At 42.8% G+C, this 17188-nt stretch overlaps 3 protein-coding genes across 3 annotated transcripts; 1 reads left to right on the forward strand and 2 right to left on the reverse strand.

The window, feature by feature from the left end:
- Nucleotides 1-371: 371 nt before the first annotated feature.
- LOC311102185 (trafficking protein particle complex subunit 6b-like) lies at nucleotides 372-5463 on the reverse strand. Its single transcript, XM_084143434.1, has 7 exons — nucleotides 5375-5463; nucleotides 5036-5127; nucleotides 4825-4892; nucleotides 4546-4663; nucleotides 4344-4427; nucleotides 3939-4032; nucleotides 372-3030 (listed from the first exon to the last, which is right to left on the reverse strand). The coding sequence occupies exons 2-7, from the start codon at nucleotides 5123-5125 to the stop codon at nucleotides 2999-3001; spliced, it is 486 nt and encodes a 161-aa protein (XP_083999560.1). The 5' UTR covers nucleotides 5126-5127; nucleotides 5375-5463; the 3' UTR covers nucleotides 372-2998.
- A 2632-nt stretch (nucleotides 5464-8095) lies between these two features.
- LOC311102182 (uncharacterized protein) lies at nucleotides 8096-10818 on the reverse strand. The gene is made up of 4 exons (XM_084143431.1): nucleotides 10747-10818; nucleotides 9330-9799; nucleotides 8946-9212; nucleotides 8096-8739 (listed from the first exon to the last, which is right to left on the reverse strand). The coding sequence occupies exons 2-4, from the start codon at nucleotides 9739-9741 to the stop codon at nucleotides 8219-8221; spliced, it is 1200 nt and encodes a 399-aa protein (XP_083999557.1). The 5' UTR covers nucleotides 9742-9799; nucleotides 10747-10818; the 3' UTR covers nucleotides 8096-8218.
- An 872-nt stretch (nucleotides 10819-11690) lies between these two features.
- On the forward strand, nucleotides 11691-12290 carry LOC311102184 (biogenesis of lysosome-related organelles complex 1 subunit 3-like; the record flags this gene model as incomplete). The annotated part of the gene is made up of 1 exon (XM_084143433.1): nucleotides 11691-12290. The coding sequence occupies one exon, from the start codon at nucleotides 11691-11693 to the stop codon at nucleotides 12288-12290; it is 600 nt and encodes a 199-aa protein (XP_083999559.1).
- Between the last annotated feature and the right edge of the window lie 4898 nt (nucleotides 12291-17188).

Raw genomic sequence — 17188 nt, forward strand, 5'->3', positions numbered from 1 at the left:
GAGTTTGGGGAGGAGGATCCTTATTCTGTCAGCCAGATAGTCTCTGTCCCGTTGACTTTGTTGTGTAAATGTTATGACATGCACAATGTTTATGGGCAATTCATATACTCTTCCCTTTCTCTTTATATGTCTTCTTTTCAATTCTCCCAGGACTCCCTTTCATGGTCAGAAAAGATGAGCTTGGTGCTGCTGAACATATAGTTCATTCTGCAAATATTACTATGCAATATGGACAACAGAGGTCACTGTGTATTACACCCGACACACTGCCAGCCTCCTAGTAAAATCAGCTTTCTGTATGTTGAATCAGTCTAACTTCTGTATCACAAGACAGTGTGACACTTATTTCACAGTGGACATGATTAATATACTGAGTTCAAAGAATGATCTTTATTTGGAGAAAAAAATACATTTAAAGACCATACAGCTATTAAAGTACAGGTACTCATAGCACAACAATCATGGTAGTAAAAATTGCATAGGTCTTTGAACCGGTTTCCTGGAAATAATTACAGAAATACATTCACTACAACCAACTCTATATGGTAGAAATAACAGAAATGGTACACAACACAAGAAAAAAACATTTGAGTGAAGAAAGCTCTCCAGCACAGATGGCTATGCTTGGGAAAACCCCCCAAATAAAACAGAGAACTGCATCAGGCCTAAAAGAAAGGAATGGGGGGGAAATAAATGAAGAGATGGAACTGTGGAGGATGTTTACATACATTCAGACCAGACGGGGCGTTTGAAGTTGGTCATAGTTAATTCTCTGCTTTAGAGTGGCAGAGCAGACACCACCTCGCTCCAGCCTCTTTTTTATGGCTTTAGAAAGGAGAAGAGAGACAGCTGGAGTTCTGGCTCAGAGCATTTATTTACTTCTCCCTGTGGCAAAGTAAAAGTTATCCACAAAGAGAGCCGGTGAATGGCTCACCCCGGGTAGTCTTGCCCTACGTTCTCCTTTGTGTACCTTAGTTTAAAGCTAAAGCATTCTGTATGTGTTTCTTTTCATCAATGGAAAGAAGGCCTTTAAGCAAAGGGATGGCGCCGGTGTGGTGGTGGTGACTATGTGCTTCGATATGGCGATTTAAGACGTATGAATGTGAAGGAACGATCAACCTTTGGCTATGTTGAGGGGAGCAATACAAGGTTTGGTTTTGGAGGTACTGACATAAATACTTTTATCCTAAGAATGCCTTTCCTTAAAAGGGCAAGGCAGGACAAGTAACCTGACCCAAAGCCAAACTCAAAATATTACAGAGAATTAAATAACAGATGTGGCAGCTTGTTTTAGGAGAGCACTAATAAACCTGACTTGACTGATATGTCAAAATCAGGAAGAGGACAGGGTCTTTGAAAAGGGTATAAAAACTATCATCAGAGGAAGGGAGAGGTTTCCATGTTGAATACAAATGGATTTGTACTGTAAAATATTCAGCTGGATGTCAAAATGAATGAAGCCAAGATCACAAGGGAATGGATATCTGGGACACACTCCAGTCACATAGCCTACGTACATCCTCCTTCCTCTTAAAAGTCCCCGGACAAGTAAAAACTAGAAGAGGATTTATCTAACCTAGGCTAATTCTGCTGCTCTGTATTTATTCTCACGATCTTCAAAACAATATGCAGTTGTGACCATTACAAAGTTTTGTGCCAAATAGATCAATCCTGTCCAGTTGGTATTGAAGCACAATTTCATACAAAACAGAGGTTTTGGCTGTGGGTGGCGCTCCCTTTGAAATGCTGAAAGCTGAACACAGAGCCTTTCTAGAGCCTGAGGCATTGATCGTAAACAGAACAGAATTATGCATTTCAATCCATGAGATGAGGTATTTCATTAATATTTACCAACTTGATCAAATATGTTTCAAACAGTGTTTTAAAGCGGCAATCTGCAGTTGTAACAATAACCAAGCGTCCTCGCAGCCCTTTTCGGTAAAAAGCAGAGGGATGGGCTGGAGAAATGTAACCAATCTGAAATTCATAGACATAGCTATGACCATCCCAAATTATAGTTTTAACCATGTTTTGAGGCTATATAGTGTTTCTTTACATTTACTTTATTTACAAACATAGGAGTAAAACAAGCTTATATTTTGGGTTCTGATGGGTTACGACAGTTGAACTAAGCTCATGACGCATTTATAAGTTATTTTCTTAAAGAATCAATAGGTACATATTATTCATTTATAAGTCCAAAAATGGATGTAGCAACTGCAGATCACCCCTTTAAAGTTTTATTTTGTACAAACAACATTTTCAATCCCGGTCTTAAATGTATTGCTTTTGATGCAGGGTAAAGCAGACAGATCATATCCCAAGAAAATAACATGATTCACAAAGTTTGAAAGAGACAACTTGGGGAGCTGGATTTCACTGCTATAATGTTCAACTGGGCTCTCTTTTCAAAGGATAATGCACTCAGATTCCATTCACAGGCATGCTGTCGAGAAGAGTATATTGCAGAGACTACCCTCTAGTGGCAGAAAATAGTTATTTCGCCAACAACTATTTCGTTACTTTAGCAAATACAGTCAACAAAGAGCCAAGGAAATTACATGGGATAAGTATTAAAATAATTTGAGAATAAAAATGCTATTCGTATTTGATTTCCCTCAACAACAGAGATGACACCTACAACAGACTAACTGCAATACCTTCACAAGTGTCACACTGAAGACAAATTATTTGTTAATATACAAAGACTTGAAGCTGATGTTAGGATACAAAATGATCTGTTAAAGACAATTAAATAGAGGAATCGATATCTGGTAACTGCATTAAGCTTTTTTTAAGTATGTTATAAAACTCAAATAAGTGTGTAATTCTTTACAATGTATTATTGCTTTCTAAAGAAAACTAAATAAATGTAATACAAAAATAATATGTAGTAAACCACCTTCAATGTGATGACATTTAAGGACCTTAAGGTTGACATTCACATTATTTTATTGTCACAGATGAACATACCATTTTAAAAAGAGATGGGTCCAATTCAAATCTTCTGAATCACGACCTGGAATTTACCTGTGTGAGAACACAAAAGGTGGTAATATTACTTAAATAGACAAACGTCTGACAAAGTATACACATATTATGCACCTTGTCATTAAAGAAGCTACATGTAATATTTTTGCATTATAAATTCAGTAAATGTCTAATATATCTACAGTAATAGTGGAATTATAGTATTTCACAACATTTCCCCCCCCAAAAAAAGTTATGGGCCCACACAAAATTGCATTCTAATGGTGCAGCCTTCTTATTGGTCAACGAAAGACTGACCAGCTCTTGTTGTCAAATTAACTGGGTCTGAGCGGCACGCTAACCGATTACAATCCGTTAGCGCGTGGTACTTATACAAATCGCTCAGCCTCAGTCAATTTGACAAGAGATTTGATGGCCACAAAAATATTACATGTAGCTCCTTTAATAATGGAAAAGGAATCACTGAAGTGCTTCAGGCTCTGCACCAAGCTGATAGATAGTCTGCTCAGAACTCACCAGTGTTGGTATCCAAAGAGGACCCATATAGAAAGTGCCTCTAACGGCTGTTTCAATAGAAACTGCTGAAACGCTATCTTAGCATGTCAAGCTAACTATGTAGAAACACCTGATCGTCTGAAGTTGCTGATCTGTGCATGTGCAGTACAGCACTCCTTTGAAATAAAGTAGTTTTTGACAAATATGGAATTGTGCAATTTTGTTACTTTCGTGGCTATGTAATGAAGACACATTCAGCTCTTTAAGAAACTGTCTAAAAAGGGATGAGTTTGTCACTCAGCTAGCCAAAGTCCTGCCCTGGTCTGCTTAACAACCTTTACAGGAAGTGCCTGTCACTGAACACTCTCTGATTTGAAACCTCTCTGTAGTATCGGTAATGTTTGGTGTGGTATGATGGTATATGATAAATGATGATGATAAAAGAGACTCACATGAGGGCATTAGGGAGACCTCAGCTGTCACCACGCAGTCCATTCCCAGGTTAGACAAAGCTCCTCTCACCAATCCACAGGAGTATGCCAGATACTGTGGCGAAACATACCAGACAGTTACAGCTGAACATTTGCTTCTGAGTTAAATCACTGAAGGCCTATATTTCAATCTATTTAGCTGAATATTCTAGATTAATGCTAAACCTAGGGCCAAATTGGTGTGCAAGCATTTGTTCCATCCAAGTACTAACATGCAAACTTTAACTTATCAAGTTTAACCTGGCATTAGTGCCGGGCTGGAACAAATGTGTTCCCAGCCTGCGTCCACAGAACCAGGATTTAAGACCACTGTTGTAGAACGAGAAATGACTGGGTCTACTTTTTTTAAACGATTGGATGTCTTACTTTTGGAGCTTCCTCAAGGTACTGCTTCCCGCTGGAAAACTGTGTCAAGAGTGCAAACTTGTTGTCTTGCAAAACATAAGTACCCTGTGTAGAAATAAGAAAGACAGACCATGAATATTAGGGAGGAAGGCCATGTGTAATGTAGTACATCAGCAGCTGTATTCCTAAACTAAAGTGCTTTATTTTTCAAACATGGGCACACCTGGTGGTTTGTCCTAAGGTTGTCAATTTGCTTTCTGAAGACATTTATCCAGAAGTCTTTACAGATAAATTTCATGATATCCAAGTCATCTTTGAAGCTGGGCGAATCTTTTGTAAACCTGGAGGATCAGAAAACACACAAGGTTAGCCTACATATATTGAGGATGTCCTTCAGGTAACACCATTTCAATCAGGTAATGTGATACTAAAGTACTTAAAGGTGGAACTTAGGTCAAACTGAAATACAGGGCATATGCAATAGTGAAAACTGTTGTCCTACCTTTCTATAAGCCCCTGTCCTACTCTGAAGCCCATGCCTTCCAGAGTGGACACACAAGTAGCCCTATCCTGTGGAGAAAAAAACCCCATAAATAACTAGATGTGACAACAATGGATTCAACAAACACACCTTTTGATGATGACCAAGCTTTCAAACAATGTTGAGTGGGTATGTCAGGTAGCTGTCTAGTGACGTTACGGGCTTAACCTACCTTGTCCATCTCCCCTCTCGAGGCTTGGTCTTTGTAAATATGGGACACCATCTCCATGTGGAGGAACTCAAAGAGTACGTCGTCGGCCATTTCTGAAATAAAATAAAAAATCTTAATACCAATGACAGGCAACGTTCTCTAGCTGACTGACAAACGTATAAAACATGCAAGCTAAATGATCCTGGTAACGTTACAGTGGTGGAGAACATCTAGCTAGCTAACGTTAGCTAGTGCTTGAAACTGCGGGCAATGCTTTCTTCTAAATTAAAATATAATTTGCTATCTATGTGCAATCAATATGATCACATATTGCTAACGCATGTAAATCCAACAAACTACCTATTTTACAGCTCTGGTTTGAGTTACTTTCCGCTAAATTGCTCACGATGTAAACAAAGCGTTACTTCCTGACTACGGAAGCTGCGAAGGAGGCACAACTTTGCTTAGGCGTGCTGAAGGACAGAAATAGTTGGATGACTGATTACAGGAAGAAAGGCTAAACGTTTTTATTTAGTGTTTTGTTCAAAATAAAAAACAATCAGACACTATGAATTGGTTAATAGGGTCACCAGCTAGGCCAACAATGCAAATAGTTTGTTTCTTCATGCAGCTCAGTTTATGTGAAATTCCCTTATTCATATTTTAAGAGCATCAGAAACTATGCATTGGTTAATAGGGTCACCAGCTAGGTCAACAATGCAAATAGTTTGTTTCTCCATGCAGTTCAGTTTATGTGAAATTCCCTTATTCATATTTTAAGAGCATCACATAATTTCAATGCATGTCCTTTTAATTTGTCAGGTTATATCAGGACAGAGATGTGTTTTCAATTGGTGAGGTGATGCACATTTTCAGTCTGGGAACACACAAAAAGTAAAAATAAACACAATTGATGTTTTATTGAATATCTTCTCATTTTAGGCTACCTTTTGTTACAGCTTCAATGTTATGGGCGGCAGGTAGCTTAGTGGTTAAGAGCGTTGTGCCAGTAACCGAAAGGTCGCTGGTTCTAATCCCAGAGCCGACTAGGTGAAAAATCTGTCGATGTGCTCTTGAGCAAGGCACTTAACCCTAATTGCTCCTGTAAGTCGCTCTGGATAAGAGTGTCTGCTAAATGACTAAAAGTATATTGGTATTCTGGTATTGCTTAGTTATTAGAGTATACTACAAAACAGTTTGGAGTTCTTGGACTATCTGATGCTGAAAAAGGGCACTCAAATAATTGTCCTGCAAAAAAAGCTTGCGTTTGAAATAAATGTACATCATATTTTCCTTTTGAAGAAGGACATTGCAACATGCATTTCTAATTCCAAAATGGCTAAAGCTACTGATGCAATTTGCAATTACGCAATTCATATATAAAATCAGTCCTTAATTGTATGTTTAATTCTTCACTTTTAAAAATACAATAGTATCAATTACATTTTCATACACATTTCAGTCCATAAATAAGACTGTGTAGCTCAGTTGGTAGAGCATGGCGCTTGCAACACCAGGATTGTGGGTTTGATTCCCACGGGGGACCAGTATGAAAAAAAAATGTATGCACTCACTAACTGTAAGTCCCTCTGGATAAGTGTCTGCTAAAATGTACAAACATGTACTATCATCACAAGTATGCCTCTTTTTATTGTACTCATTTGGACTAGGTTTAATGTCAAGGTGCATACATTACACTAAGTAACTCAATATCAATGGACTTGATAAAAGTTCTGATAGAAGCTGGAAGTCATGTATTAAAATTACTTTTGGAGAGGGTGAAAATTGTCTTAAAGTCCCAGTGAGGTCAAAAACGTGATTTTCCTGTATTTTATATATATTTTCACACAATGAAGTTGGCATAATACTGTGAAATTGTGAAAATTATGATAATGCCCTTTTAATGGAAGAGCTGTTTGAAAAGGCCGCCTGAAATTGGCCATGTTGACAGCGTTCCCCAACCCCTCCCCGTTTTATGACTAGTCGTTCAGTACAACATCGTTTCCATTCAATTGAATGTTCCAGAATGAAAAAACTTACTGAAAGCAGCCCAAATTCCAAACCTTTCTGCCAATAACAACTAATTTTCAGTTTTCCCCTCCCCATTCAGACCACTCCCAGACAGTCCTAGCAAAATTCTTGCTTAAGACAGGTAACAAATTATAAGCAAAACATGCCAAATTGCAGTACTGCCAATATGTAGTAATACAATTCCAAGACACAAATGAAGTGATCTCAAAATCAAAATAAACATGTTGGATGAGTCTCTTCTGAGATTGCAAATGTAGACTTCATTACTATATTGCACTTACACACTACTGTACCTCTCATCTTCAGCAACGCTAAAGAAAAGTAAAACACATTCTCTGGCCTAAATTAAAGCAGCCATGTGTGTCCATGACTATGCAAAGAGCTGTGCAAATGGAGTTCTACAAAGTCCCTGTTTAAAACAAGTCTTCATTGTAGAAATGTAGTTACCAAAATATGTTTAGCAAAGAGAACATTTAGGAAAGAGGAGAAATTTGGATAAAGCCTTTGCTTGACCAGCTTCCACATAAATGTGTATGAGTTAATCAAACACAATTACGTCCTCATGAAAGTGTGCTTTTTCCTAGTAAGGAAACATACATTTAAACATAATTTGGGGAATCTAGCAGGTCTCAGTGGATGATTGCTGGCAAATTGGAATCTCTCTCCTTGACTAGATTAAATAAACCTCTGCACTATGGTTTGTCAAAATTATCTAGATAGTAGACTTTAAAATATATCTGATTAAAACATCAGATTATTCACTTCTGCACATTAAAATATTTGGACATGACAAAATTAAACTGAAGAGTCCCTCATAAATGTAAGCACACATATATTTTTTCTTCTACTCTTCGAAAAAAAAAAGGTTATATCTAAAACCTAAAACGGTTCTTCGGCTGTCCCCATAGGAGAACCCTTTTTGGTTCCAGGTAGAACCCCTTCGGTTCCAGGTAGAACACTTTTGGGTTCCATGTAGAACCCTTTTCACAGAGAGTTCTACATGGAACACATAAGTGTTTTACCTGGAACCAAAAAGGGTTCTACCTGGAACCTAAAAGGGTTCTACTATGGGGACAGCTGAAGAACCCTTTTGGAACCCTTTTTTCTAAGAGTGTATGCTTTCCTCTGTCAGAGCACTGTATGTTCCACTACTGGATGAAGCTTCAAGAGCACTCACTTGTGCTGGCACTTGTTTGAGAGTCCGTTAAACAGAACACCCTTCTGTGGGGAAGGGGGAAGCTGCTCTGAGGGGTATGGTATTTGAGGTTCAGGCCGCCCATTGTCTGAGGGCTGAGGGTTGGGTGTGTCACTAGTTGAGTTCTCATCCCTGGAGGGTGATCCTTTGTGGACCTCCAACAGAGAGACCGTCCAGGAGGGAGATGTAGGCTGTGATGGGGAGGCCTTGCATGAGCACGGTTGGTGTCCCTGGGTTTGGACCTGTTCCACTCCTCTCAGGATGCGCACCAGGGAGTTGTGGACCTGCTGGCTGATAGGAGTGTCACTGTCTTCGGGTTCGGTCTTGACATGGCGGCCTGTGGAGAAGTTGGAGAGCTGCTCCAGGACCTCTATCTGTCGGTCCATCATACCCAGCATGCTGCAGTGGAAGGCCCTTTGCTCAGCGAGCTGTTCCCCTAGCTGATGGTTCAGGATGGTGAGCTGCTGGAGGATCAGGGTGCTGGTGTCCTCACAAGTGCCTGTAGAGAAATGAACAGCAGGACAACTTGTATTTGTTTTAGGTTATCGCTGTAATATCTATTATCCAAAGCTTTAAACAATTGATAAATACAAAGTAATTCCAACAGATTAATTACACGATATTAGTTCAAAATAACACATTAATTACATAGAATATAGGTGGTCATGTAGCCACTCTAAACTCATCAGTTATAAAAGCACTCACCAATTTCATCTTCTGGACTGCAGCTAGTGGGGTCACTAGATCCCTCACCATCATGTAAAGAGGGTACTGAATGTGGCTCACTCTTCACTGGGTAAAGATACTCTCCAGACAGACCCAAAGTCATAATCTCTTCTGACTTCAGGGCCCAGCCCGGAGTGCTGACGTTGGCCTCTTCTGGGATGGCGTTAGTCTCGTCTCCTTCTCTATCTAGAGCTGGAGCCAGGCTGTCCTGCCAAGGGGCCACAGAGTCGGGCTGAGCAACATCACCTGGGAAGAGAGAGAAGAAGAGTGAGCAGAGCAGGCCAACACAAAGCATACACTTCTTTACAACTATTTAATGTCACATAATAAATGTATAATAATCCTAAAGCCATAAAGTAGTACCATCAGTATGATCCTCCATGTCCAAAGGGGTCAACACCACCATATTGTGTCCATCTGCAATGCCTTGATCTGGGGCCCCCACCCGGGCCCTCCTGGCCAGCATGCGGTCCAGCATACGGAAGTAACGGAACGCCTCGATGGTAGACAGGCGTGCAGCGGGGCTACGATATCCTGCCATCTTGATCTTGCGGTACTTGTGCTTCAGGCTCTTCCAGCGGTTGCGTATTTGGTTGACGGTGAAGTGGATGTCCTGCTTGGCCAGGCTGTAGCGCAGGCGGCGGAAGTGTGAGTCATTGCGCTGGCGCTTCTTATCCAGCTCATGCACCAGGTCCAGCTGCTCGATGAGGGCCAGCATGGCGAAGGTGTCCGACTCTGTCCACCACTTGTTGGGCCTCCTCTCACTCAGGTCCATGGTCTCTCCCTCCCCTCACTGGGTGTACCTGCTCTGGTAGCAGCCCCCTAGGCTCCTCCTGGTTGGACATAAACAAGAACACATGGAAAGAGATTGAAGTACTACACCATAATTAGGCTAATGTAATTTCTGTACATAACAGGTAGACTGAGGGGTAGCCGAATTATTATGATAAAATGCCCTGATATAAATGTTAGACTTTCTATTCAAATATATATTTTTATCAATATGCATCAAAGAGCAGCATTCAAGTTGCATTAAAATAAGCTAGTATTCAAGACAGAAACATTGGTATTTAAAAAAAATCAAATGTATATGACAACCTCACTATGGGAGAATAAATGAGTCAAGACAGCATCCAAAATAGATACTGGATATAAATGACAGAAATAATTGTGACATAAACCACTCCAGAGATGTTCATTACAATATTCACACAAGAGTACAGTGACAGTTTCTTCTCCAGTCCCTTTGAAGTTCACCCAACAGCAAATCACGACTTTCCCACGTCAATTCCACTCAGATGAGACATGATGAGCTGAGTAGTATGTATGCAATGTGAACTCATGCAGACATACAGGAACATAACGCTGTCTTCTACAACAACAAAAAATACATATGCAATAGTCTTTCCCTTTTGGTACAGTTAATTACTTGAAATAACACTGATACTGGAAATGACAGATAACTACATCACACACCATACAGTCAGACTCATTTAAAAATAGCTAACTAGTCATCAATAGTCTGACCACTGACAACCTAACTACTAGCTAGCACTGGTTAGTTGACAGGTCCAGTGCCACTGCTGACAGTGGCCGTAGCTGGGTGGTTGCAGTGGCCATCACTGGCGAATGCTGCCGATGAAGAATGTAATTTCTTACAGAACACTGCGGCCATGTCTTAGTGCATCGGTCAACATTTTTTTTCATACACAAACTATTGTTTTAAGTTAATAACCATAAAATAGCGCTTACTGTTAAAGCTACAGATTGCACTTCATACCTTCATCTCAAAATATTTTACGCTGCGTCGAGGAAGCTTGCTTGCGTCGCGATCATATGGGGTTTGTTGACATCAATTGGCTTGTTCGACTTTGCAGCCGACAGTTGGGGAGACTGCCGACTGATTGATCTACAAATCACCGTGCGTCATAAATAACGACTCATTATTATTTGTAGATCAGGCAGTCAGTCACCATTTACCCATGACACATCACGGTTTTGATGCTCTCCAACACGGCCAATGACTGTACATGGTTGACGTTCCCAATGTCACATGTCGTTCGATCTGTACTCTGATTTGTCAAGAATCGTACTGCATACTCATGAGGGTCAGTCTGTACGAGCAGCTGCGTAGACTCTCAGATCTAAACATCATGTAAATGTTCAATTGAAAAGGATTTAACAGATTTTAGTTGTAAAGATTAGCGAATTTGTGCAGTACTTAGTTTGGGCCAACCCTCGTGAGTGAGCGTTTTGACCGACTTTCCGTTGCTCATGTGATTATTTTTTGCAGGACTGTGGAGGTATGAGAATTTGTTTTACATACATTTTATGAATATTATGAATAATAGCAGGCTAGCTATCTAGATTCGCATTGGTGATTTGATTTACTTTTTTTAATGTAGTTTTTTTATGTAGATTTAATGTAGATTGATTAACATAACATGTCAAATAGTTACATTTAATAACATGTTATTAAAAGGGGGGCAAATTTCGATGGGTATCATCTCGCGCTAAAAATGATTTGGGATAGCGTCCAATTGTGGGGTGAGGCACATTCCGATGGGCAGCCAGGCATCATCTGATGATGCAACAGTTCCGTTAAATAATACCATTAGAACATACCTCCCTGTTCCATGAAACTATGCCTCCCCATATAACATTATAGTTTCTACTTCCTACTGTAGGCCTTCACAATTCTCTTGTGTATTTAGGTGGTGTGGAATGGCAAGTGACAAATACCAGATAGTAGTGCAAGGGGAGGCGTCAGAGACCGACTCAGATGATGAGGTGTACATCACCTCCCTCTCTCCACATTCAACTGCCGGAGGGCAAAAGGTACCAGGGGAAGCATCTGAGACTGACAGCGAGGGGGAGGTTGAGAAAGCACGGAAATGTGTCATTGCTGCAAGCTCTGAAAACCCACAAATATTACGCAAGGACTTAACTCCGCTGCTTGTGATCAGAGATAACCCTGACATTCAGTCCGTGGTAGAGGACAGGGTTGTGTCTAGGCCTGAGGAGAGTGGGCTCTACTACAACACTTTACTCCAGCAGAAATTACTGGAGAGCAATGCACATCTGTGCACGGATGTGTCCCAGACTATCAAACAGGTGTATGGCAATGCCACAAAGGAGATACGCATGGCCACAACCCACCTGAACAGCTCCCAGAACGGCATCATCAACGCCTCCCATAGCATCCGACTCATTCTGGAGGACCTCAAGTCTGTCTCAGAGAAAATAGACATTATCACCAGCTGCTATCTGCTCCCCGATATAACCTTCCCCTCCTCTCCCACTACCCCTATTCCCGGACAGTGATGTTCCTTATGATGTTCCTCATTCAATGTTTTCATATGTCTTATGTCTTAAACAATGGACAGGAGTATCGATATATGTAAACAGCACTTGGATTAGGTGAATAAATTATGCATGCCATTATACTATAGCTGCTCCATGTTATTCTGATAATATTCAGATCGCTTATTCATTGTAGTTGGTCATAACAAAGGATGCTTATTGCTCTCGATCATACATTCAAGTATTTAGCTGTTCACATTCACAACCACATGAGATGTCTTGTCAATCACTGTCTTTTCTAATGTACCAAACCCTGTGTAGGCCTTGTGCACAGCCCACTCTTGTGGTGTAAGCAAGGCACTGCAAGTGATGGGACCGCTGTGGTAATTTTTGCATAGGCCTAGAGTTGAAGAAACTACAGAATCCCCATTAACAAAATGATGACAACATTGAATTCTAGGTTGTTATCATTTTGCATTACTGTAGTCACATGTCAGTCATTGAACTGCAATAGGCCTCTACTTCAGAGAACATTGATGGAAGAGTTTAATCTTCCCAAAGATATAGAAAGTGTTATAAAATTGAAGATAATTTTTTATCCAATGGGATTCCGGAGGGTTTGACCAGCCATTATTTTTGCAGAGTCACTGACATGTCATGTGAGACTAAGCATTTGGCTTGGCTCCCAGGAAGTGCGAACTGAAAGTGATCCATTCTCCCAAGGTCATCTGAAGAGCATGTCTGATCTCACTGCTGCTCCCATAAACTAGAGATGCTCCAACGAGTTGATTCTCTGTCAACAGCTGCTGGTATTTCCCTGGAAGGTTCAGCTTCTCCATCTAGAGGACAATGCCGACATGACATTGTGAGACACATTGATATATGTATTAGGTACACCACACCCATCTAGTACCGGGTCGGAACCCCTTTGCCTCAAGAACAGCCAACATTTTTTGGGGAATGGAAATGTTGCTCAGTTGGTATCAAGGGACTAAAGTGTGCCAGCGTTGACACCAGGCAGGATGGGACCATGGACTCATGCTACTTATGCCAAATCCTGACTGCCATCGGCATGTCGCTACGGGAACCGGGATTCGTCGATCCAGGCAATGTTTTTCCAAATTGTCCAGTGTTGGTGATCATGTGCCCACTGGAGCCGCTTCTTCTTGTTTTTAGCTGAAACGTTCCACAGGGATGTTGGTCCATGCTGACGCGATGGCATCACGCAGTTGCTGCAGATTGGACGGCGGTACATTCATGCTGCAAACAGCCCGTTCCATCTCATCCCAAAGATGCTCTATTGGGTTGAGGTCTGGGAACCGCGCAGGCCACTCAAGTATTCTGAACTCGCTGTCATGTTCCAGGCAATGTTTTTCCACAACACAATTGCCCAGTGTTGGTGATCACGTGCCCACTGGAGGCACTTCTTGTTTTTAGCTGATAGGAGTGGAACCCGGTGTGGTCGTCTGCTGCAATAGCCCATCCGTGACAAGGAACGACGAGTTGTGCGTTCCGAGATGCCGTTCTGCACACCACTATTGTACTTCGCCGTTATTTGTCTATTTGGGGCCCGCCTGTTAGCTTGCACGATTCTTGCCATTCTCCTTCGACCTCTCTCTTCAACAAGCTGTTTTCGCCCACAGGACTGCCACTGACTGTATGTTTTTTTAGGGCATCCGTTTCTGAGATACTGGATCCGGTGCGCCTGGCATCGACGATCATACCACCCTCAAAGTCGCTTAGGTCACTCGTTTGGCCCATTTTAACGTTTGATTGAACAGTAACTGAATGCCTCGATGCTTGTCTGCATGCTTTATATAGCAAGCCACGGCCACATGACTCACTGTCTGTAGGAACGATACATTTTTGTACCTAATAAACTGGCCGGTGAGTGTACATAGGACATGCAGACCTATGTGTGTCTCTCCTCACATGGAATGTGAAGGTGTTAGATGTATCACACTGCACATTCTATATTTGACTCAGTGTCCAGTGGGCCCCCATAGTGGTCTACAGCCAACAGACATACTGAATTCTGCATAGGCCTAGAGTTGAAGAAACTACAGAATCCCCATTTATTAACAAAATGATGACAACATTGAATTCTAGGTTGTTATAATTGTGCATTGCTGTATTCACGTCAGTCATTTTGAATGGTGCCATTGGACATGGTTGGTCGTCATTGTAATGGGCACCGGGGGTTAATGGAAAAGGTTATGGCGTGTGGGAAGTTACACCATTTGCGATGGCTCGCAAGGGACTGTACCGAATGCATTCTGCTGCTATGAATGCCAAGCTTGTGAGCTGAGCGCTATTAGCACACATCACTCCTGAAACAGAAAATGTCAAGGTAACTGACTTGGCATTTTCCCGTGTTAACAAGTACACAATAGCAGACTGAGGGACACTGTCAAACATTTATTTGACGGGAGTATTGGGTTCTGTTGTGACTGATCTGTCTGATACAAAAGTGTAACATTACGCAATTCATTTTATACACGAATGGACTTAGCTATATGAGTTATGTAAATACCATAATAATTATGTATACATGACACTGTATACTGACCTCCATGATATACTAGCCTATATCATAAAATAATTCAAACAGCATAATGATTCGTATGTTTAACATACCTCTTTGCAGATGTCCTCTGTGCTCATACTGATAACTGTCTCTCAGGCTGACTCCCCCTCTAATCCAAGCCAGTTTTTCTTTAATGGATTGGTCCAGGTTGACTGTACACAGTCTGAACTGATCAACATCCTTCAGAGTAAACTGGAAGTCCACCTTAAGGAACCTTTCAAACAGCTCAGGGTCTCCAGACGATCTCTGAGCATGTGGAGCTCCAGTCTGGTCTCACTGAACACCTCCCATAAGGTCCTGGCATGGTTGATATCACCGTCAGCGCCATCAATGTCAGCCCTCTGCTGGCGGTCCTCTGAGCATTGCAGGATCCAGCTCAGACGGCAGGGCCAGAGGTTGGCCATCACCACCCAGGCAGAAAGGTCTTTAGCTTTGGAGAGACCCCCGTAATTCATAACATCCATGACGATGACTGTCACCCTTACAGAGTATTATCCTTCTCATATGCACATGGTTTCCCATAAGATAAACATGAAGAGGGCTGCATTTGGTATATATGGCGTGTAATGCCTCATTTGTTAGCGCCTTGACTTTCTTGGCCCAGATCTCCCAACGGACGCCATTTTCTAGTACCTCAGCCTCGCTTTTGCCCTTTCTAATGAAGGGCACAAGGCTGTCATCAAGCCTTCCTTTTTCAAATGCAGAGAACTTCCCAGCTCTGTGTTTTCCTCTCTTAATAACTTTCCAGTCAGACTAGATGGCTGTCAGCGAGGGTTTTAAAAGCTCTGCATTTGTATTGTATAGAGATACCGTTACAGTGTATTGCCAGGGTAGATAGTTTCCCCTGTGCCTGTTTCGTTGGTCGTTATTCCAGCGTATTTTGTGTAAAGAAGGAATCAATTCTCTATTCGGTGATTACCCTCCTGCGCCTGACTCCTTCCATCACACTCATCACAGAATCACCCACCCGCTATGGAGTCAGCGGGAGAAGAGCGCATGCCTGGAGTCGTGGCACAATTCCAGGAGCAGTCTACGATGCTGGCCAGCTTGGGGGAAGCGATGGATCGGGTTCTTCAGGTCGTCCAACGCCTGGAGAGGACAGAACTCGATCTGTCAAGACCAGCTGGCCAACCGGATCCAGCCACCTACACCCCAGCACCCGTAGGGATCCAGATATCCCGACCACGGGCGTTCGATGGGACGGCGGCGCTCTGCCAAGGATTCCTCCTCCAATTGGAGCTTTACTTCCCCAGCATCAAGTCGGCGCCATCGGAGCGGGAGAAGGTGTCCGTCCTCGTTTCCTGCCTCTGTGGGAAAGCCCTGGAGTGGGCCAACGCGGTGTGGAACAAAGGAGGAGTCGCGTTGGAGGACTACGGGGAGTTCGCTCGCCTTCTTCGGGCGGTCTTCGATCACCCTCGGGCGAGCGGATGGCCCACCTGAAGCAGGGGACGACGACCGCGCAGGACTTCGTGTTGGAGTTTCGGACTCGGGCAGCGGGGTCCGGGTGGAACGAGCGGGCCCTGATCGACCATTTCCAGTGCCATCTGTGGGAGGACCTCCGACGGGATCTAGCCTGCCGGGACACCATGTTGTCCTTTACGAAACTTGTGGACATGGCCATTCGTTTGGACAACCTGCTGGCAGCCAGATGATGTCCTGGTAGGGGTCTGCCCGTTTCCAGCCCGGACGACTCGGATCCCGAGCTGATGGAGCTGGGTGGAGCTGCCGTCCGAGAGAGCGGAGGAAGACAGCGACAGTGCCACTCTGGTGGCACGAAGGGACAGTACACCACACGTCGTAGTCATCGTTCTTTTGGGCCTGGAGGCGGCAGGCAGGGCACTCTCGCATCACCCCAGGTATCGAACACCCACACTTGTTCAGAGCCCTCTGCTGCGCACTGTACCCTACCTATCCACTTTCCCGATCACATGGTAGTTCCCCAGTGTAAGGCGCTAGTCGATTCAGGCGCATCTGGGAACTTTATGGACAGGGCATTCACACGACTTCAAAGCATTTCATTGGTTCCCCTCTCCATTCCACTCCTCATCCGAGCACTTGATAGTTGACCATTAGGTTCTGGGTTTGTTACGGAAGTCACTATACCAGTCACCATGATCACCCAGGAGACACATTGTGAGCAGGTTATTTTTTCGATTATTGAGTCTCCTGCTTTCCCTGTGGTATTAGGTATCCCTTAGCTAGCACTCCACAACCCCACCTTCTCATGGCCGCAGAGGGCTCTCACGGGGTGGTCGCTATAGTGTCAGGGTAGGTGTCTAGGTGTTTCCATTGGTGCAACCACGGTGGAAAGTCCAGACGGTACCTCCACCGT

This window comes from Coregonus lavaretus, assembly GCF_964263955.1.
Source record: "Coregonus lavaretus genome assembly, chromosome: 26".
Classification (NCBI taxonomy): Eukaryota; Metazoa; Chordata; class Actinopteri; order Salmoniformes; family Salmonidae; genus Coregonus; species Coregonus lavaretus.